This window comes from Zalophus californianus, chromosome 10 (genome assembly GCF_009762305.2).
Source record: "Zalophus californianus isolate mZalCal1 chromosome 10, mZalCal1.pri.v2, whole genome shotgun sequence".
Taxonomy (NCBI): domain Eukaryota; kingdom Metazoa; phylum Chordata; class Mammalia; order Carnivora; family Otariidae; genus Zalophus; species Zalophus californianus.
In genome coordinates, this window is record NC_045604.1 from 26,281,181 (window position 1) to 26,304,253 (window position 23,073).

A 23,073-nucleotide genomic window follows, 5' to 3' on the forward strand; every position below is an offset into this window, starting at 1 on the left:
TCTCTCAATGGAATTTTCCAAATGTCACCTTTGTCTTCACTCCAGCCACTTGGGAGTCCCTTCTAATGCTACCCATACAACTAGTCTAGGAGGACCCAAGCATTGATCTGCCTATAAACATACCAAGATTTCCTTCAGGAACCCAAATTACTATGAAAATCCCTCAAATTAAAAAGATGACCCTATTTAGATCAGTTTTTGTTATATTTACTCAATAGATGTTTACTGAGAATCTTGTCAATATCGGGCATTGGATCTGCTATCCAATCTCTTTTGAGACTTGAGCACATGCTTATATGACTGTTAGTGTGCTCATACTGTGTGTATTCAGAGTTCTAACTCTCTTCTTTCCCCTTATTTAAACTCTAACTTATGTAAGAAGAACTCACCTGTCTATTCCCATTTAGATATGAGTGACTGTGGAAGACACTGAGATGTCCAAGAAGTAAGAATTTTTTTCCCTACAGGCTGCCACAGCCACTTTGAACTTTGCCTTGTTAGCAAAGCAAGGTCTCCAGAAGCAAAAACTCCACAGTGAGAGATTAGACAAGGAGGAAGGGACAGCTTCTTGCTTCTAAGGAAGGAGGAGTTTTACCCATGCAGTACTATCCTATTTTTAAGATAGTGCTGGTTAACTTAATGTGAACCTGAAAACCAGATACAGGAAAACAATAAAAGTAAAAGGGGGGGATTATGTAAGTCATCTGTGGTACAAAGGGTCAGGACACCAGATTTAACAGATCATACTATGTGCACATAAATACAACCAACGTGAAATTTTTCCAAACATACCTTTTTGTCTCTTACTTTTCCTACTTCTTCACTTGTTTGTTCAGTGTCTGCAGCTTCAACTTTTATTCCCACACCAAACTGCTCTGATACAGACTCATTCAAAAACCACAAATCATCTGTGGTGTCTGAAACAATGGCAGTACCTATATCCTAATAGAAAGAAACAAATGTGAGTTTTTGTAGTCAGAGGCTTATCAGTGACATTGAACCAACAGAAATGAACCCAAAACTCAATATCCTCACATACCTCCAAAGAACACCTAGCCTTTCTTCGGTGGACATCTATTCATTCAACAGATAATTACTTGGCACCTAACTATGTATAAACTAATGAATGGATATAGGGAGCCTGGCAAGGAATTTTCTATTTTTTTTTTAAAGATTTTATTTATTTATTCACGAGAGACAGAGAGAGAGAGAGCGGCAGAGGGAGAAGCAGGCTCCCAAGGAGCAGGGAACCCGATGTGGGACTCGATCCCAGGACTCTGGGATCATGACCTGAGCCGAAGGCAGACACTTAACCATCTGAGCCACCCAGGCGCCCAGGAATTTTCTATTTTAACAGTAAATCGGGTGTAAGACCTGAGAAATAGTACTGAAAAGCTTAAAAGCTAAAGACATGAGTTGCTCAACTAAACAGAACCCGTTCCCTAAATTTCCTTTCCAAAGGTGACACCCCAAGAACCTAGAAAACATTCTATTAACTGTGATATATTATTTCCTTTATGGTCAATAATGTTTACTGAAGGACACCTGGGTGGCTCAGTCAATTAAGCATCCAACTCTTGATTTCATCTCAGGTCATGATCTCAAGGTCATGAGATCGAGCCCCATGTCAGGCTCTGTACTCAGCACAGAGTCTGCTTGAGATCTCTCTCTCTCTCCCTCTCCCTCTGCTCGCTCTCTCTAAACAAATAAATAACATCTTAAAAAAAAACAATAATGTTTATTGAAATATAAGAAATACTTATGGTAACTCAAATCTTCTGTCCTCTTTCTGAATTCCTAAACGACTTTAAATATAACCTTCTTTCTGCATTCATCTATGGATTTTTTTTAAGATTTTATTTATTTATTAGACAGAGAGAGACACAGCGAGAGAGGGAACACGAGCAGGGAGCCCAATGTGGGGCTCGATCCCAGAACCCTGGGATCATGACCTGAGCCGAAGGCAGACACTTAACAACAGAGCCACCCAGGCACCCTGCATCTATGGGTATTTTATGACATGCTTTTCTATACTATTCCTAAGAGAAAACTTATTATTTTGCCACTATTCTATATCCATTCATTTACTGAGCAAATATTCATTGAATTCCTATTACGTGTCAGATACTGTTCTAGGTACTAGGTAAGAGAATAAAGTGATGAATAATGTGAAAGCCCTGGACTTTCATTTCAGTAGGGGTAAATAGGCAATAGATACATAAACAAAATAACAGTTTTTCAAAGTGAGAAGTGCAAGAGAATATAAAATAAGATAAAGGAACAGAATGCTTATGGTTTGAATTAGGGTGTAACACCGGAAGTAATAAAAGTCGTTAGATTTTGGATGTTTTGGATAAAGAACTGATAACCTGCATGTGGCATATGACAGATACAGAAATCGATGCTATCCCTTTAGATCTGGCTGGAATAACTGCATAGAAGGTAGATTTGTGAAAAAGGAAAGGCCGTAAAGGAATGTTTAGAAAAAATTAAAAATAAAATCAAGAGCTCTGGTTTGAACATGTTAAATGTCAGATCATCTAAGTGGAGGTGTGGAGTAGGCAGCTGAATATAGAAGCTGGGCATTTAGAAAAGAGGTCAGGGCTGCAGATACGGATTTGAGCAGCAGACGCACACAGATGGTACTTAAAGTCATAGCGCTGAATGAGAATTCTTACAGAATGCAATGTGTGGTCAAGAGTAACCAAGAATGTTACTCTTTAAAAAAAAAAAAAAAAAAAAAACCAGAAAGTTCCTCTTCAAATGTGACATTTACCTGATTTGTCTGTAAATCAGTCGAGCCATTACTTCTAGGTGTATAGTTGCTCCTCAGGTTTCCTAAAAACCACCAAGGCAGCCCAGCTACATCCCACTCCTCAAACCCAAGGTCCAGCTTAGATGTCTCATCTTGGGTTAAGTTTTTTATGAAGTCTTCATCTACAGCAGTCAAATGGAAAGGACAGTAACTACGTACACAACACTAAGAATCAAAACTCTCTTTGTAACATTACAATCTCTTTATAAGACAGGTAAAAAGAAATTTCCACAGCCAGTATGAAAGAAACAGAAATCAAATATCTCAGTCACAGAGCCCAGACCTCCTCTCAAATTTAGGCCTCATTCATTAGCAAGTAACGACACTAGAAGCAGATGATCATTTATCAAGCAATCTAAACTCTGAAAACATCCAAACAATGACATGGTTCTAGGAGGATTTCGAAATGGTTATTTACTGCCATGTTATACATTCACACCGTGGCATTAACTAAAGAAAAGACTTGCTCTCGTACATGATGCCCAATAATGGCCTGATCCATGAACTGCAAATAAATGGTGGCGGCAGAGCGGCCAAACCTGAAGACAGAAGCAAGGCAGTCCAGACTGAATGGGCATCCAAAGGTTGTCAAGGCAGTCTCACTGCTACGTATTTATGGATGTTTCTCATGAATTCATGTTTGGATAGGTAACAACCATTATAAAACACTGAACTCTACGTTGTCTAAGTAAATCTATACCTATGTCCTTTCTGGATCGAGGGGCTCTCTTTTGGAGTTTCTAGATCTCTAAGACCTAGAAATCTTGCAAACCCAAAACATAAGAAGGCACCACATATTCCAAGTAAAAGATCTTGTGTTGTACATTCAAATGACATTCAAGATGATTACTAACATAAGTCTGGTGCTACCACAACATCCCATCATCCAATCTTTTGTTATGCTATTCTCTTTCCCCACTTCCTCACTCTCCTCTACCTCTTCCCAATGCACCAGCCACACCGATAGCAACCACAGGTGCTTAAATGTGTTGAGGTACATGTGCTCGAAAACTTGCAATAAATGGGTCCCTGTCAGAACAAAAGATTACCTTATCTACTTACAAATTATGTTGAACGCTGCCCATTAAGTTCAGGGGAAGTTCAGCTTTTTACTTACTCATTACAATTAACGAAACCCCAATTCCTGAGATGATGCCATATTAAAGTTATCCTCATCTCTTCAAGCTCTCTAACATCTTGTAAAGGGAACAGAAGTATCCTTCCCATGTATACAAACTCTGTCCTTTCTACCTACACACTTTCCTGAAAATACTAAGCTCTTTATTCTCAAAATCTACAGCACAAACTAAATACGGTCTCTTGAATAGGCTATTCTTGTATTTCTGAGTAGCAAACAAGCAAGGACCTGCATTTAAAGAAGAAATTACACATTTAATACCGTACAGACTGAAATAAACTCCAAGGTGACTAGGTAGCTCAAAATTCGGTTGCATGATAAACTGATTCGATTTTAAACATTTGAGATAATTACAGCAGCATCACTCTCTGAGATATTGCTGGAGGTCTAACCTGCCATTGCTCCAAGTGTGAGCCAGTACCGAAACTAGAAACTATCATGCCGTAAAATACCTGAGTAATTTATGATTTTATATACCTGTATAGAAAAAATTTTAGGAGATACTTTATAAAGCAGAGCTTGGGGAAAACTTTCAAAATATCGATTAACTCATTTAACCTGACCACAGCATATCCAGTATGGATGGCCAAGACCTCAGAACTATCATCCAAGAGCAAAGGAACTACTAGGCCTCTGACGTCTCATTCTTGGCTCTGACAGACTAAGTATGCATCATCTTTACAAACTTTAAAACTCTACAAAAATTAGCCTTTGCCTCAAGCAGACAAATCAAAATAAAAATCCTAACCAGACTGAATATATACAAGTACGTCAATATTTAAAAGGCCAAGGCAGGTGATATACGAGGTGGCAAACTGATAAATCTGTAGCGAGCTTCTATTAGCATGCCAGCCAAAGGACAGGTCTTGCTCCATCCCAGTAAACACAGGTTGCTAAAAGAGCACTACCACCTTCTTCAAAGTTAACAATGGTCACTAGGGTAAAGAAAAAGTTTTTAGAAAAGAATGAGAAGTAAGTATGACATATGCCTCTCCTACTTCATATACAAAGAAAGTGCATTATTATTTTTTGAGTTGTCTACAGAATGGTCTCAATTACAGCCAGTGCTTAATGTGAATAAATGTCATTTCTAGAAGTTATCAACAAAAGAAAGAAAAAAAAATATATAGCCTTAATCCAAAACTTACCTTCTCTAGAATTTCTGCATTTATGTTGTGAGGTAGGCAGTGTAGGAATATTGCCTTCTTCCATTCTTTTCCTGGAACTGGAACTTTCTTCTGCACTTTGCTGGAAAAAAAGGGAAAGATGTCTATTAGTGCAGTAAAAATGACTGAGACCAGGGGATGTAGCAGTTCCATTCTGGCTCACCAGTTAGTGTGCGGCACAATGGGTTATGCACAAGAAAGAGATCTCTGAAGTTCACAACAGTCATCAAATAAAGGCAACATCTCTCCTTAACCCACTGGGAGCAGAGCTAAGAGAATCCCAAACCTGGGGGGGAAAAAAATCTCTGCACAAAAGGCCAAAATCTACTGTTAAAAACAGGCTATCAATGTAAAGCCTCTATACTACAAAATTAGGCATAATTCAGAAAACATGTGAAACCCTCAGCATATACCAAGATGATCATAAAGTTTTCCCAGGTCTGGAGAAGATTTAAGAATGGCCTGACATGAACTTAATTGCAAAAAGCCTGTTAAAATCTAATAAAGCAGTTTTCTCAAACACCTATATACATACACCATCACACACACAGGCATACACAAACCCCAAAGAAAATGCAACTGGAGGAACTGAAGATCAGAAGTGCTACATCCCAAAGAAAGATTCAGAGACTGGAACTCTGTTATGGGCAGAACAGAGAAGTTTCACTCTGTCCCTGGTCTGTGAACTCCCAAGAACCTTTCTTATTAAATTCTTACCACATTCAGAGAAAGGTCTTGGGAGTCCAAGATCCATAGGTACAGAGAAGGGGCCACTCTGTACAACAAAAGAAGTCACCGTGTGGTGATTTTACCTTCAGTTGGTCTTGACTTGGAATATCCATACTGTGATCCTGTGCGAGAGCGAGAGTCTGAGCGGCATCTGGATAGCAAGTAAAACAAAAGGAAAACCTTCCCTGGTAATAACCATTCTTTCCACATAAAAAGGACCTCAGCAAACAACCCTGGAGCCAGGTTTGCTCCCTAAAAATGTACTCCTCCGTGTTGGCTGCACAAGGCTCTCATCCAAAAGGGAAAAATCAAAACTGATAAAAATGGCAAAGACCAAGACAGGCTATATTCAAAATGTATTACCAAAATGTAATCTGGGAGAAAATGAAAAATAACTAAAAAATGTTCATGGCAAACTTTCAAATTTTAATATGAAAGTGATTCCAACCAAGAAATAATGAAGAGTATCTTTTATTATCTCTCCCCACAGGTTTTTTATTATTCAATCTGCCTAACTTGTAAAAAACAGCAAAAAAAGTTTGGCCTTTAATTTTTATTTGCAACTGTTAAAAGTTATACAGGGTTATGAAATCTGAAAATCTGGAATTCTCTCCACTTCCTTCATCACACAATAGCACCTCATGGAAACTTACATTCTTAAGTGTCAATGATGATTTCCTAGCTTAAACTCCCATAACCTGAATATAGAGTAGGTGTTTTTAATTAACAAGTTTTATTTTTCCCAGTTACTATAAACATTTCTTAAGAAGGAAGGGAGAGCAGATAAAGTTTTTCTCAAAGTCAATGAAAAGCAAGGAAAACAATAACCTGACAGAAATTCTTAGTCTGAGAGAAATATATTTCGAGGACTTGGAAACTTTTCAAGCAGAACAGAAGATGAAAACTGAGCTACAGGAAAACGACAAACTGCAGAGAATTTAATAACCTAGACTGCTCATTATATGAGGTTATATGTAACTGAAATGTTCCCAAATAAGTCTACCAAGGGTTGGGTTCATTAGCTACTATCAGGTCCAGAGATAAGACACTTAAGGAAAACCTCATCCTCACATAATAAAGACTGCCAGAGAAAAGAATACGGATCCTACAACTGGTCTGATAATTCAGTTGTTTTGCACAAAGCAAACAATTTCAAAATTGTAATTATAAAGAGCATGACTTCTACAAGCATTTTTATAGGTAAATAGAGAATACTGAGAAGTTTAAGAGACAGCATTTTCTGACCGCAGTGATCTTCAAAGATCAACTAAAGAGACAATGCAGATAAAGAATTTCTTTAATAAAGCAACTTGCTTACTGTCATTTATAGTTCTAACACCTTACTATCTTCTTAGGTTAAAACATTTAGAAGCAAGGGCGCCTGGGTGGCTCAGCCCATTGGGCATCTGCCTTCAGCTCAGGTCATGATCTCAAGGTCCTAGGACTGAGCCCCATGTCAGGCTCCCTGCTCAGCGGAGAGTCTGCTTCTCCCTCTCCTCCTGCCCCTCCCCCACTCGTGCGCTCAAGCTCTCTCTCTCTCTCACTCTCTCAAATAAATAAATAAGATCTTTAAAAAAATAAAACGTTTAGAAGCAAAAAAATTATCTGGGAAAACCACAATGTACAAAGGAATTTTAAAATAAAGTAGGTCATATATATTTCATTTTGTTGGTATACATGTGGAGATTTGGACAAATGATTCATAAAGAACCACCTTTACTTTAAACAATGATATTTTCTCAACCATCAAAATAAAAGGTTTAACTCACTTGCAAAGGTGTACAACAGATGATACAGAAAACATTTTTCTCATTTGTCATTTTAAATAAAACACATGCAATCCAATTTATTCAGATCAACAGAGATAACCAACTACAGGCACCAATGCAAGTGCAAGTCAAGAGCAGACAATCATAATTACTTTGGGGCAATATTCTGGTTTTGAATATTGCACTACGGTTATATGTTAGTTACCATTTGGGGAATCTGGGTAAAGAATATTTGGAACTCTATTATACTTTTACTACTTTTTTGTAACTAAAATTATTTCAGAGTGACAAGTTTAAGAACAAACAAAATGTTTTAAAGATTTAATGTTCAGAGAGAAAAAAGTGTTCAAAAAAATTGGGGCAAATTCTGTTATGACATCAATGTGTAGCACAATGAAAAGAGCAAGAACCAGTCAGTCAGAAATATCTGTTCTACCAATTATCAGTGGCAACTAATCTTGGACAAATCACTCATTCCATTAAAAAAGCAAAAAACAAAAACAAAACAAAAAACTCCTCCGTTTCATCATCTCCAGACCTTCCTCACGGGGTTGTTGTGAGGATCAACTGAAATGTTATCAAACTGTTCATTTTAATAGATGGCATGTTAAATGCTGCAAGTGCGAGAGAGAGAGAGAGAGAGAGAGAGGAAAAGTGAGAATTACATCCACTCGAGTTATCCAGAGAACAGATCAATCAGAAAACAAATGCTACTGAAAGAGTAGATCAGCAAATATAAAATCCTCTGTGTATTTCAAGGCTGCAGTGAGTATCCCAGGAAAGCCCTACTATTTCACAAGTGACTGAATTTCAATAAAGCACCATATTATTTGCAAGGCCTTCCCACTCAACAGAAATTTACAGCTGGGTAAAGTGGGCAAGGTGGACAAATGGCTCAATGAAGTCAACAGGCTACAAAATTCAATGTAAGTTCAAAAGTACATTTCAATACAAAAGCACAGTCTCTCTGCTCTCACGTTAAATCATAAATCTTTATTAGGAATGAATTCTTTTCAATTATTTGTTTCACTAAACTATTAAAAGATAACCAATCTGATTACAAACTTGGGCTTTCTTTAAAGGATAAGGTTACCTAAAATCTAATTTGAAGTTCACAAAAGGGCTTCACAGAGGAATGGAGAAAAAAAAAAGTTTCATTATTTGGAAATGAGTAAAAGACAGGGTTACATTTAAGTTATATCCAGTTGATTGATCTCTAACATCATACTTCAGATCCCAAAGCAGCCCACTTCCTGCACCTACCTAATAAACTCAAAAGGCAGTATTTAAAATATATGGAATCAAGCAAAGCGTGTTAGACAAATTGGCATTCATATAACAGAAAGCTAAAACCATTAGGTGAAAGGTTCTTCTTGGGGGACCCTAATAACAGATGGATCAGAGTAACACCACATGAGCCCATGGCATCAACATCACTTAAAGAGGGACAAGTGGACCTTACATGACTCAGGTGTGATGCAACAGATGTACAAAGCACCACCTATGACACCTTCTCAGCAAAAAATTTAAACTTGAAACTATTCAAGCATTACTAGTTTACGGAAAATAGAAGAAATAGACAAACACGTTCAACGACATCACAAGAATATAATCTGCAACCTCTAGAATGTGGGAAATTCTATAGGACAAATGATCCATTTCTTCAACAAATAAATGACATAAAAATAAAAGGAGGATTGTTTTATAAAGATACTTAGAGACATATCAAACAAATGCAATGTGTGGACTTTGTCTGGATCTTGATTTCAACAAGCCAAATGTAAAACACATTTCTGGGATGACTGGGGGTAAACTATATATACACTGACTATTGGATAGTATTATGGAGTTATTATTTACTTTATTATTATTAATTTTGTTGGGTATAAAAATGACACCATAGTTATGTTTAAAGGAAAAAGGTCCTTATCTGTTAGAGATTTTAAAAGTATGTCCAGATGAAAAAAAAGTAATAATAAAATTAAGAAAAAAAAAAAGTATGTCCAGATGAAGCAAATGTGGCAAAATGTTAACAATTACTAAGTCTAAGAGATGGGCATTACACTAATCTATTTTCAGTATATTTGAAATTTTTCACAGTGAAAAGTTAACATCCCGGTAACATTCTGTATGACAGGTATCCCTCCCAATCATGCCAACACAGCATTTCATTTCCATCTTGATCCTCCTTGTTTTCCCATCATTTGCCCCCTTGAGCTCAAAGCTGTGATACAGTCTGAAGAAATAGGATGTGACGTACCTGTAGTAGCAGAGGCTAAAGTGACAAGATTCTTTCTTAGCATATCATAGAGAGGGCTGTCAGAGAGAAAAAAAAAATATGAATAACCTCATGGTTTTCCATTAAAATGTTACATGTCTATCTGATACGTGATCTTCCAACTTTCTCTATAACACATGGAGAAGCAGAATGTTTTCCCCAGAATAGATTTGTTTGTAATTATTTAAATGTCAAGATACTCATGTCCAAGTGCTTGTGATTCTCTGCCCCCATTAAGAAACTAATTAATTTACATTTTATTTAATTAGCTAACAGTAACACAAGATTTCCTTTGGAGACCATTCCTTCCCACTAGGAATTAAGTTTTACAATTTTAATTGAGGAAGGGGTGGAAGGGAGTCTTACCAAAGTAAGACAAAATGAGCTCAGAAGAAACAGTCATCACAAAGCTATAGAAAGAAAACACTGGCTTCTCAATTACTAATTAGCTTTTGACTCTGTAACAACCATATACACCCCATGCAGCTGGAGAAAAATCACACAACAGGTCAGAGAAGCTCTACTGTGATTCTTTTTTTCTTTTTTTTTTTTTAAGAGAGAGAATGAGTGGGGTTAGGGGAAGAGGGAGAAGCAGACTCCCTGAACAGCAGGGAGCCTGACATCCGGTTCAATCCCGGGACTCTGAGATCATGACCTGAGCTGAAGGCAGACGCCCAACCAACTGAGCCACCCAGGCGCCCCTCTACTGTGATTCTTATGAAGCCCATCATTCGACCTCAAACTGCCCAGCAATGCTACATTTCTCTAATCAGCTCACTCTTCCTCTCTGTAACAGCTGCTTCACAAAATTCTATCCTAGCCACATCAAGCTCCTCCTACCCAGGCCTTTGGACATGAACTCAATCTGCCAGAAGCTCTCCAACACTCTCCTGGAGCACCTCTCTCTCCTCACTTATCCTGCAGCTCTCCGCTCAAATGGCACTTCCTCAAGGAACTGTATCTTGACCCCTAAGACCCTAAATCCCACCCCCAACACAGCTTTATGTACCTTTTGTCTGTAACACCCACAGTATAATTTTACCATGTGCTGGTGTGATAACCTGATTAAGATGGGGAAGAGCATCCACTGTCTCACTGCTCTTTAAGCTCCGCAGAATCTGAGACTGTTGCTCACTAACACGTTCTCAGGGCCTCAAAGGTTACCTGACATATGTAGGCCCTTAAATATTGATTGACTAAAGGAATAAATAACCATTAATATCCTATGGAGGGGCGCCTGGGTGGCTCAGTTGGTTAAGCGACTGCCTTCGGCTCAGGTCATGATCCTGGAGTCCCGGGATCGAGTCCCGCATCGGGCTCCCTGCTCAGCGGGGAGTCTGCTTCTTCCTCTGACCCTCTTCCCTCTCATGCTCTCTATCTCTCATTCTCTCTCTCTCAAATAAATAAATAAAAAATAAAAATAAAAATAAAAAAAAATAAAAAATATCCTATGGAGACTGAGTGGTGAGATATAAGCACCCAAAAAGATAAACAAACCCTCACTCTTCTTACCTTGGATCCTTCACGGAGAAGCTCTGACGTCCTAGCAGTTCTCCCAAAAGATCTCCACCACAATACACCATATGCTGCTCCCGCTGATCATAAAGCTGCTTCACCATTATATACTGGCCTAGATAGTGCATGACCTGCAGGGCAATAAAACCGTATAAAGAGATCTGTCCAACAGCTCCAAAGAACACAAATTAATTACGGTAAGATAAGGGAAGTTAGTTTGTTAGAAAAAGAGAAAACACATATGAGGATGACTGTCAGTGCTTGTGTAAGGAGTCCTACAACAAGATGGCTGTCCCCAACTACTAGGTTCATCCATTTATTATCATGCTGGATATCAAGAGACTCTTATTTTTTAGAATAGAGATGTAGTGGTCTGACAATGAGAACGTGTTGAATTTACCTAGTATCCCCTTAAAAATTTTCTCACCAGTCCAAATAAAGAGGTCTGTTCTATGACTAGAAGAAATAAACTTTAAATGTGCCTGGGTCTTAAAAATATTTTCCAAGTCCAGGGACACATAACTATAAGATGCTTTTGACACATGTTCACTTAATTCTTTTTTGGCAAATGAAGTACAATGGTTAATAAGCCATCAGCACTGTAAGTGCATAAAACATAGAATCTAGTATCTACCAAATAAAAATTTACCTGGCTTTTTTCAGAGTTCACAAAAATGGAAGGAACTCAGACAAGTTCATGATTCAAAAGTTTTAAATTATCTATTTTTTCCTAATGTTTTCTCTATGCAGATTTTTTTAAAAGGCTTAATAATTAAGTTCACTTAATGACAGTTAGAACTTTGTTGTCATAGATCACAAGCAGACCAAAGCAGCTATCTTTATCCTTAGGCCCCAACTTCTCAGGAATTATTAGATATCTGCACAGAAGATTTTTCCAACACTGTTCCCATTACATTGGTACAATAATGCTCCTAAGTTCCCCTCTATACCAAGTAACATTTCATCCCAGATAATCAAATATCTAGGGGGAAATAAGATGGGGAACAGCATCCACTGGAAGAAAAAGGAGGAAGTTTTATATTTATATCTGTCCAACTTCCAGAAGAAATAAATTCACCCTAAGTATACAAAATAAGATCTTCGGGGCGCCTGGGTGGCTCAGTCGGTTAAGCGGCTGCCTTCAGCTCAGGTCATGATCCCAGGGTTCTGGGATCGAGTCCCGCATCGGGTTTCTTGCTCAGCAAAGAGCCTGCTTCTCCCTCTCCCTCTGCCTGCCTGCCGCTCCCCCGCTTGTGCTCTATCTCCCTCTCTCTGTGTCAAATAAATAAATAAAATCTTTAAAAAAAAAAAGATCTTCTAAGACAGTATAGATCATCTACCCTATAAATGTGTACATAATTGTTTGCAGCCACTGCCGCACCATCAGAATCTCTAGCTCCCAGAGCTCCAGCTGAAGGAGAAGGGGGAGTAAGTAAGGTCTCTATACTATGGCTTGTACAAAGCAAACCACTCGCAAATCAACCGGTGGTAAAGCTCTGAGGAAGCGACTGACTACAAAAAGCCACTTGCAAGAGTGTGCCCTCTTCTGGAGGGGGTGAAGAAACCTCATCATTACAGCCCGGGTACCGTTGCACTCCGTGAAATTAGACGTTATCAGAAGTCCACTGAACTTCTGATTCCCAAACTTCCTTTCCAACATCTGGTGCGAAAAATTGCTCAGGACTTCAAAAGAGATCTGCGCTTCAGTGAAGCTACTGAAGCTTTGCAGGAGGCAAGTGAGGCCTGTCTGGTGGGCCTTTTTAAAGATGCCAAACTGTTTGCCATCCATACCAAACATGGAACAATTATGCCAAAAGACATCTATCCAGCTAGCATGCCACACACGGAGAATGTGCTTAAGAATCCACTATGATGGAAAACATTTCATTCTTTAAAAAAAATTCTTCTTCCTGTTGGTAGTTCTGAACATTAGATATTTTTTTCCCATGGGGTCAAAAAGTAACTAAGTATATGATTACAAGTGGAAAAATAGGGGACAGAAATCAAGTATTGGCAGTTTTTCCATTTTCATTCATGTGTGAGTTTTTTAATATAAATGCGGCGATCTAAGGCATCCATGCAAGTCAAAACGTTTCAGTGAACAAGTCTCAGCAGTTCAACTTCACAACAATTATAAATAAACCCGTTATACTTTTCTGGACAATTTGGATTTATTTTATTTTTTTTAGATTTTATTCATTTATTTGAGAGAGAGAGCTCGTGCGTGAGAGAAAGCACAAGCAGGAGAGTGGCAGAGGGAGACGGAGAAACAGACTCCCTGCTGAGTGCAGAGCCTGAGGCAGGGCTTGATCCCGGGACCCTGCGATCAAGACCTGAGCCTGAGCTGAAGGCAGAGGCTTAACCAACTGAGCCACCCAGGTGCCCTGGATTTTTTTTTTAAACAAGTAAATTTCTGGGGCCCCTGGGTGGCTCAGTCATTAAGTGTCTGCCTTCGGCTCAGGTCATGGTCCCAGGGTCCTGGGATGGAGCCCCGCATTGGACTCCCTGCTTGGCGGGAAGCCTGCTTCTCCTCTCCAGCTCCCCCTGCTTGTGTTCCCTCTCCTGCTGTCTGTCAAATAAATTAATTAATGCTTTAAAAAATAATAATAATAAAAATAAAATAAACAAGTAAATTTCTTACTGACAGTAACTGTATGGTGTTGGTAGCATTTTTATCATATGGTAGATCCATCCATTCACTATATTTTTCTGAGTTGTCCTACATGCAAGTACATGTTTTTAAATGTTGTCTGTCTTCTGTGCTGTTCCCGTAAGTTTACTATTAAAATGCATTAAAAAGGGCACCTGGGTGGCAGTCAGTTAAGCGTCCAACTCTTGGTTTCGGCTCAGGTTGTGAGACGAGCCCCACACTGGACTCCGTGCTCAGCACAGAGTCTGCTTAACACTCTCTCTCCTTCCCCCTTTGCCCCCTCCCACCTACCTGCATGCTCACCTGCACGCTCTAATAAATAAATCAATCTAAATAAATAAATAACGCATTAAACTAGGAGCACCTGGCTGGCTCAATCAGTAGAGCCTGCAACCCTTGATCTCGGGGTTGTGAGCTCGAGCCCCACAATGGGTGTACAGATTATTTAAAAATCAAATCTTAAAAGAATAATAAAATAAAAATAAATGCATTAAACTAAAAAAATAAAAAATTAATAATGTGTACATAATTACTACTCTTATTATATCATACTGCCTCAATGCACATATTGAGAACCAATCTTTAAAAATAAAAAATTAAATTCTTTATGCACCAGATAGGGTCAAAATTCATAATAGAGAGCTTCATGTAAACGGACTCTAATTTTTTCCCCAGTAAAACATTCTCTCTGACCAATATGTACTTAATTTCTTCTTAACCCAGGAAAACTCTACCATGCGATTGAAGGAGATAGCGTAATTCATTGTAACAACCTTATTGATAGAAAATTCCATACTTCAGGGCTGCTGGGTGGCTCAGTTGGTTAAGCACCGACTCTTGGTTTGGGCTCAGATCATGATCTCATGGGTCCTCAGATCATCGAGCTCAATGCCGGGCCCCCACACTCAGCACCCACACTCAGCAGGGAGGCTGCTTGAAAACTCTCTCCTTAGCATCCTTTAGATGCTAAATAAGTTATTTAAATGCATAAGTGTTTGAAATAACTCCCAGTGCTCAGAAAAGTACTGGACACATTTATAATGAAAAACTACTGCATTTAATTCCTGCCTGGCAGTACATCCTATAAATCACAGACAGTGTCATTTTTTAATCTTGTACACGCTTTGCATTTTAACTCTGAGATCAATGAATTAACGGTTAATTTTATGTTTGGCTGACAACATACTTCAAAAGGATATTTAAAGGAAATATGAAGTTCAATTTAGCTCAATGGTCTTTAAAACAAAGCAAAAGTTGCCTCTCTAGTACCTCAGGCAGAGAATTTCCTTTCTTGGGCCTGATTTCAGAACTATATATTCATCAGCTTCTACTTTTTTATTTTCATCAGCTTCTACTTCTCAGCTGTTCTTATAACTGAGAATTCTCTTTGATGGCTTACCTCTTTAACAGTGAACATTTCACCTTGTGCACCTGCTGCCTGCAAAATCTTCAAAAGTGGCTGTTTTGGTCGTACCTGATATAAACATAAAATAAACCTGCTATTTACATTCCAACTAGATTGGTTTCTGAAACCCTAGGGAACAAGAAAACCTCCTTTTTTTTTTTTAACAAACGCTGGTAGATACTTATCATCTAATAACATACAATCTTCCAATACATACAATCATAGCAGATAATCAGACTACTACTTGTCACCTCTCTGAAAAATCACATTTTCAAAAGACAGCTACTAGGATGGCCATAATAAAAAGAAAAAAGGAAACAAAAGTAAGTATTGGCAAGCGTGTGGAGAAGTTGGAACCCTTGTGTACTGCTGGTGGGAAGATAAAATAGTTCAGCTGCTATGGAAAACAGTTTGGCAGTTCCTCAAAAAGTTAAACACAGAATTACCATATGACCCAGCAGTTCCATTCCTAGGTATATACCCAAAAAAACTGAAAGTAGAACTTAAACAAGTATTTGTACACCAGTGTTCACAGGAGCATTATTCACAATAGCTAAAAGATGGAAACAACCCAAATAGCACCGACAGGTGAGCAGATAAACCAGATGTGGTATAAACACACATGGGATAGTGACTCTGACATTTCTTGACTCTGTGGAGTCTGTCTTTAGCCACACAATTTTATCTTTAAAATTTTTATGGTCAAAGTTGTCTCTCTCTTCCTCTTACAACCTCTTTGGTTTTGTCTTATTTAAGGCCCCCTTCATCCTAAAGTTTCACAAGCATTTCCTAAATTTTTTCTAGTATTATTTCCCTTTTTACATTTAAATCTTCATCTATCTGGAATTTGTTTTTGTACAAAGTTTGAGGTCTTCATTTGTTTCCTTCCAGAGATGGACAATTACATCAAAACCATCTATTACATAAGCCAAATTTCCCCCCATCAAATCCAAATTCCACCTTTATCATACACTAAGGTACACAATACTATGCATATTGTGCAATGTTTATGAAAACACAAGACCAAATTATGTATTTTTATATGTTAGAGGAAAGATCTGAAACAAGACACACCAAATTAATAACAGTGTTGTCTTAGGGGGAGGGGACTTTGGGGGAAGAGAAGAGACAGTCAAGGAGTCCCTATAGATAAATACTTTATAAATACGTTATAAAATTGAATTGTTTAATAAGAATATATTTGCTATATTTACAACTTGAAATTAATTTTTAGGGGTGCCTGGGTGGCTCAGTTGGTTAAGCAACTGCCTTCAGCTCAGGTCATGATCCTGGAGTCCCAGGATCGAATCCCACATCGGGCTCCCTGCCCAGCAGGGAGTCTGCTTCTCCCTCTGACCTTCCCTCTCATGCTCTCTCTCTACCATATTCTCTCTCTCTCAATAAATAAAAATCTTTTAAAAAAATTAATTTTTAAAGAAAACTAACTTTTGTTAAAATGAAGTGAGACAGAAAACATAACTTGACCCCAAATTCTCCACAAGCCACCCATACTCTAAAACACAAGTTTTCAAAATGTACCATATTTTAAGCAATCTGTAACCTCCACATCTTTATTTAATCAATAATCAATTCAAATTTTGAGCACTGACACCATTTCCTAGTTTCCCTAATATGGCATTTAAAAAATAATCCATTCTGCTCTACATAAAATCCTAGTCAGTAAAGTCACCTACATGCTCCAACTCAATTTTTTTAAAGCTTATAGAAAACTAGGAATGCCTAAAAATGATTTACCTGATTGGTTTGTTCTGGAGAGATCCTGCAAGCACTGTCAGAAGTTGAACACTGGGCAGAGGTGGAAAATGATGTCATTTTGGCAGTGAAGAAATTGCCGTCTGCTGATAAATCTAAAAGGAAAAAAAAAACATTATGAAATCTCTTCCAAAGTAGAAAATTCTCACTTTAAGATTTACAAAATAGCAGCCAGCAGAAGTAAAAAAAAAAAAAAAAAAAAAAAAAAAAGACACACGTATCAGAGCGCCCTACACAAATGCAATATATCCATATGAGGTTCTTGATACTCTTCTTATCCCTAAGTTCAGATCCTACAAAAAACTGAAGAGTTTAATTAATAGTCAGAACCATCTATGCTTCCCTCAGGTAAAGCCTGAAACAGAAACAGGTTCAGGCATGCTCCAACCTCCACAGTGATGATAATGAGTAAACTGTTTTAGCTGAAAGTCAAACTTACAATCACTACCTCCCCAATGGGTATCAGGGTTTCAGTAACTCCTCCTCTCTTGAACAGTGCTCAAGAGCACCCCCTGGAAGACAACTGATGTAGAGTTGGGGGAATTACCAAGATTAAGTAATAGATTTAAGATTCCAAGAGCGCATCAAGAAAAACCTCTGCAACATGTTGAAACATGTCTTGGCAAGGAACTGCAGGAAAGTGAGAATCAAATTACTCAGTATCAGTTAAAGCAGCTTTTAATACCTGCCAAACCCAAAGAGTATATAGCAACTAAATACCTACAAGATGGGTTAAGCCAAGGTGGACATTTATCATCAAGGAAAGATACAGCATGAAATGAAATACAGAGTAAGTTTTAGTTAAAATTTTTCACCTTCTACCATCTCTCCTTTAAAAAAATTAAAAAAAAAAAAAAGCTTTAAGAGGGAAAATAAAATTTTAAATAAACTTGTTGAAGTTTACCGTCAGGCCTTTTTCTAGTAAAAAGGTGATAAATGATCAGTGAAATTTATGACCAACAAGCCACAGCAGGGAAAGGGTGAAAGGGGCCTGGAAAAACTGACAAATAGTCTGGCTAAACTAACAAGATTCCTCAATCTTCTGAGAATACTTACTAACTGTAACAAAATACAAATTTCTCCCTCCCCCATCTGCCTCCCTTGCTACAAAATGGGAAGTCAAATAGGATACAAGCATAATTTACAATTTTAAAGCAGCTACCTCCTAATTAGCATTTCAAACCTTATACCTAAAACACCAGTCCTGATCTTCCCAAACCTGCCAGTCCTGCAGTCTCCCCCATCTCAACAACCGGCAACTCCATCCTTCCAGTTGCTCATGTCAACGACCTTGAAGCCATCCTTGATTCCTTTTTCTTTCACATTCCACATCCAGTTCATAAATAAACCCTAAAGCTGTATCTTCAAAATATATCCAAACTCTAACCATTTCCCACCACTTCAGTTATTACTGCGCTAATCCAAACCACCTACCTCTCAACTACACTACCCTCCTAAGGTTTTCTTGCTCCCACCCTTGCCCTTTGAGCTCCTAACCTCCTCCTTTTGTCTGCTCAAATGTCAGTTTACCGAGGCCTTCCATGACTACCCATTCTTAAAACTGCAACTCCCAGCCCCCAGTATTCCCTATCTCCTTCCCTGCCTTATTTTTCTTTACTGTCCTTGTTACCAACCAACATACTATACATTTTAATTACTTATCATGTAAAACATAAGCAGCAAGTGGGCAGGGATTTGTATTTAATCATTCATTAATAAATCATTGGTGCCTAAACTGACAATTACATACACTGTAGAGCAACATGACGGATACAAGTATCAGTTAACAGTGTGGATGGGGGGGTGTGTGGCTCGCTTAGTCGGTGGAGCACGCGACTTGATCTCAGGATTGTAAATTCAAGCCCCATGTTAGGTCTACACTTACCTAAAAACAAAATCTTAAAAAAATGAACCACATCTCCCAAGTGGCTCTGTGACGTTTATCAACAGAATACAGTGGAAGTGATAATGTGCCAATTCCAAGCCTGGCAGCTTCATTTTTTGTGCTTTTGGAGACCCCTAAAATCTGACTACTCTACTGGAGACCACATAAAAGGGCCATGTGGAGAGGATTGTCCAGTTGAGCCAAGCCTTCCAGCCATTCCCTCCAAAGCACCACATATTACAGAACATTCCAACAGCAGCGGTCAGCTGACCACAGCTGCAAGACAGACAAGAACTATCCAACTTAGCCCACAGAATCATAATAAATAAAATGGCTGTTGTTTTAACTCACTAAGTTGTTGGGTGGTTTATTACTTAGCACTAGATAATCAAATGGCACAGACTTATAGAGAGCTTACTCTGTACCAGGCACACATATTAACCCATTTAATACTTAAAAAATCCTATGATGTAGGCAATATTATTACTATTATTTACAGTATAATTATTATTTATAGTATAATTATTAGTATAGTATAATAATTATTATTGTTTTACATCTAAGGCAAGAGAAGCATGGAGGTGTTATTTGCCCAAGATAATACAATTCAGTGAACTGCTAGAGTCAAGACACCGAACTCGAGAGTTCTGAGGTCCCCACCTAGTAATATTTTTTTTGCCTGTTAGACCTCAATGTACAGAATTAATCATAATCCTTTCCTTCAACATACTCTCATTGTTTATCCACACGGCCCACTTTTCCTTGATTCTTCCTGATGGAATAAGCACCTGCAAAGCAGTACTCTTGACAACAACCTATATTCAATTATAATATCCCCTCCCTATCCCATTCTCCTGCCTCTCCCCAACAATCATCCTTATCCTGTTTTGATTTTCTTCCCTTCCTTTTAATGCATTTTACTGCATCAAAATGGAATGCTAAAGAGTAAATATTTTGTTTAGTTGTTTTTAACTTAAAAAAAGCAGGTACAGGGGTGCACAGGTGGCTCAGTTGTTAAGCGTCTCCTTCGGCTCAGGTTCCTGGGGTCCTGGGATAGAGCCCCCCCGCATCGGGCTCCCTGCTCCTCAAGAAGCCTGCTTCTCCCTCTCCCACTCCCCCACTTGTGTTCCCTCTCTCACTGTGTCTCTGTCAAATAAATAAATAAAATCTTAAAAAAAAAAGCAGGTATAGTAATTTGAAAGATTTTTGTTTCACTAACATTAATTCCTACCGTCGTGTCACTTTATTTTTATTTTTTTATTAACATATAATGTATTATTACTTAGAGGTAGAGGTCAGTGATTCATCAGTCTTACATAATACCCAGTGCTCATTACATCATGTGCTCTCCTTAATGTCCATCACCCAGTTCCCCACACCCCCACCCCCCCCAGCAATCCTGTTTGTTTCCCGTAATTGTAAGAGTCCTTAGTTTTTTAATTTTATTGTAAACTAAATATAACATAAAATTTACCATTTTTAAGTGTACGACTCAGTAACATTAAGTATATTCACAATACTGTACACCATCACCACGATCCATCTCCAGAACTTTTTCATCACCAAACTGAAACTCTGCACCCATTAAACAGTGAGCCCTCCAATGACCCCTCCCCTCCAGGCCCCGGTAACCACAGAACTACTTTCTCTCTGAATATGCCTATACCAGATACCGCATATAAGTGAAATCACAACATCTGTCCTTTTGTGTCTGGCTTATTTCGCTTAGCATGTTTTCAAGATTCATCATGTCACAGCATACTTTATTTTCCATTTATTTTGACTGTTGTATATTCCAGTGTGTGATGAACATTTGGGTTGTTTCTAGGTTTTCACCATTATGAATAGTGCTACTAGTAATATTCTTGTACATGTGCAAAAAAGTGTCTCTTAGGCATATCTGTAAGATAAATTGCTGGATCATAGCATATATGAATACCCAACTTTAGGAACTGATACCAAACTGTCTTCAAAGTGTTTGCACCAATCCACAATCCCATCAAGAATGTATGTATAAGATAGGGCGCCTGGGTGGCTCAGAGGGTTAAGTGTCTGCCTTCGGCTCAGGTCATGATCCCAGGGTCCTGGGATCCAGTCCTGCATTGGGCTCCCTGCTCCTCGGGAGCCTGCTTCTCCCTCTGCTTCTCTCCCTCTCTCTCTCCCTCTGTATCTCTCATGAATAAATAAATAAAATCTTTAAAAAAAAAAAAGAATGTATAAGATATCCTGTGAATCCATCTCCTCTCCATTATCCGATCTTATGAGTCTTGCTATCCAGTAAAGCAAGTCTTCTCCCTGTTCTTTTTTAGAAGTGACCAGCTATTCTTGGCCCCCTAACTTTTTAAGTTTTCAATTTTAATTCCAGTATAGTTGACATACAGTGTTCTATTAGTTTTGGGTGTGCAATATGATTCAACAATTCTATACATTACTCAGTGCTTATCATAAGTATACTCTTTAATCCCCATCACCTATTTCACCCATCCCCCACCCACTTTCCCTCTCCTCTGGTAACCATTAGTTTGTTCTCTATGAGAGTCTGTTTTCTTAGTCGGTCTCTTCTTTTTTTCCTTTGCTCTTTGTATTGTTTCTTAAATACCACAGGAGTGAAATCATATTTGGCTTTCCTCTGACTTATTTCACTTAACATTATACTCTCCAGCTCCATCCATGTTGTCGCAAATGGCAAGATTTCCCTTTTTTTATAGCTGAATAATATTCCAATATATTGTGCATATATACCAATCTTCTTTATCCATTTATCTATCGATAGACACTTGGGCTGCTTCCATAGTTTGGCTAGTGTAAATAATGCTGCAATGAACATAAGGATGCATGTATCCCTTTGAGTTAGTGTACTGTATTTTGGGGGTAAATACTCAGTAGTGCAATTACTGGATCATAGGGTAATTCTATTTATAACTTTTTGAGGAACCACCATACCATCTGCCACAGTGGCTGCACCAGTTTGCATTCCCGGCCCCTTATATCTCTTCCATATAAATGTTATTATCTTTATCAAGTTCCATAAAAATCCCTGTTGGGATTTTGAATGAAATTACACTTTATATACAAATTGTTTTCTAATCATTAGCATCATATATTTCCCTATTTATTAAAGACTTAATTTTAGTAAAATTTTGTAATTTTCCCTTTAGAGATTTTTCTGACACGTTTGTGTTAGAATAATCTCTAAAGTTGATATTCTAATACTATTGTGATGCCTTCTCATTATAGTTTTTAGTTTTTGCATATATACAGAAATACAAATGACTTTCATTAATCTTCTATCCAGTCACCTAAATTGACATTATTTCTAATAATTTGTCTGTATATGCTTCTGTTTTCTATGTAAATGGTTATATCATCAGCAGATAAAATCTTATTCCCTCCTTTCCAATTCTTACGCTAATTTCTTATCTTACTTTACTGCTTAGGACTATCCCAACACAGTATCAAATACACACAATGATAGTGGGCATCTTTGTCTCTGATTTTAAAGAAAGTGCTTCTAATGTTTCCCTATACTTTTTTTTAATGTTCTTTAACAGTTACTTTATCAGTTTAGAAGGGTTTCTTTTCCTCATTAACTAAAAATATATCATGGAAAAGTTGTTTTTATAAAATATTTTCTCAATCTATTTAAACGATCATTTTTTAAAATCTGTTAATGTGGTGCCTTTTTGAATTTCATTTATTGATTTTCTGAAATTAAATCCTTACACACCTGAGATAAACCAAACCTGACTTGGGGGTATTATCCTTTTTTGTACACTGCTGGTTCTGATTTGCTACTTTGGTTAGGTTGTAAAGTCTATAGGAGTGAAACGGGCCTACAATTTTCCATGGTCAAGTTTTTGTCTAGTTTGGGTGTCAGCACTAGCAGGCCTAATAGAATAATTGTTGAATAGTCCCTATTTTTCTTTTGCCAGGGAAAAAAATTCTACAAA

The 23,073-nt window shown here is 37.9% G+C and overlaps 1 protein-coding gene across 6 annotated transcripts in view; it reads right to left on the reverse strand.

The window, feature by feature from the left end:
* Positions 1–23,073, reverse strand: part of MDM4 (MDM4 regulator of p53) — a 48,071-nt gene that overhangs the window by 15,139 nt on the left and 9,859 nt on the right. For 3 of the 6 annotated variants that reach the window (XM_027610877.2, XM_027610870.1, XM_027610871.2), the window contains exons 2-9: positions 17,221–17,333; positions 15,460–15,534; positions 11,408–11,541; positions 9,878–9,933; positions 5,932–5,999; positions 5,102–5,201; positions 2,777–2,937; positions 793–942 (exon numbers count right to left, since the gene is read on the reverse strand). In XM_027610877.2, the coding sequence (XP_027466678.1) occupies positions 793–942; positions 2,777–2,937; positions 5,102–5,201; positions 5,932–5,999; positions 9,878–9,933; positions 11,408–11,541; positions 15,460–15,534; positions 17,221–17,298 (822 nt within the window). In that variant the 5' untranslated portion in view covers positions 17,299–17,333. The remainder of the gene's footprint in view (positions 1–792; positions 943–2,776; positions 2,938–5,101; positions 5,202–5,931; positions 6,000–9,877; positions 9,934–11,407; positions 11,542–15,459; positions 15,535–17,220; positions 17,334–23,073) is intronic. The other 3 variants (XM_027610874.1, XM_027610875.2, XR_003522973.1) reach the window with 2 other exon arrangements.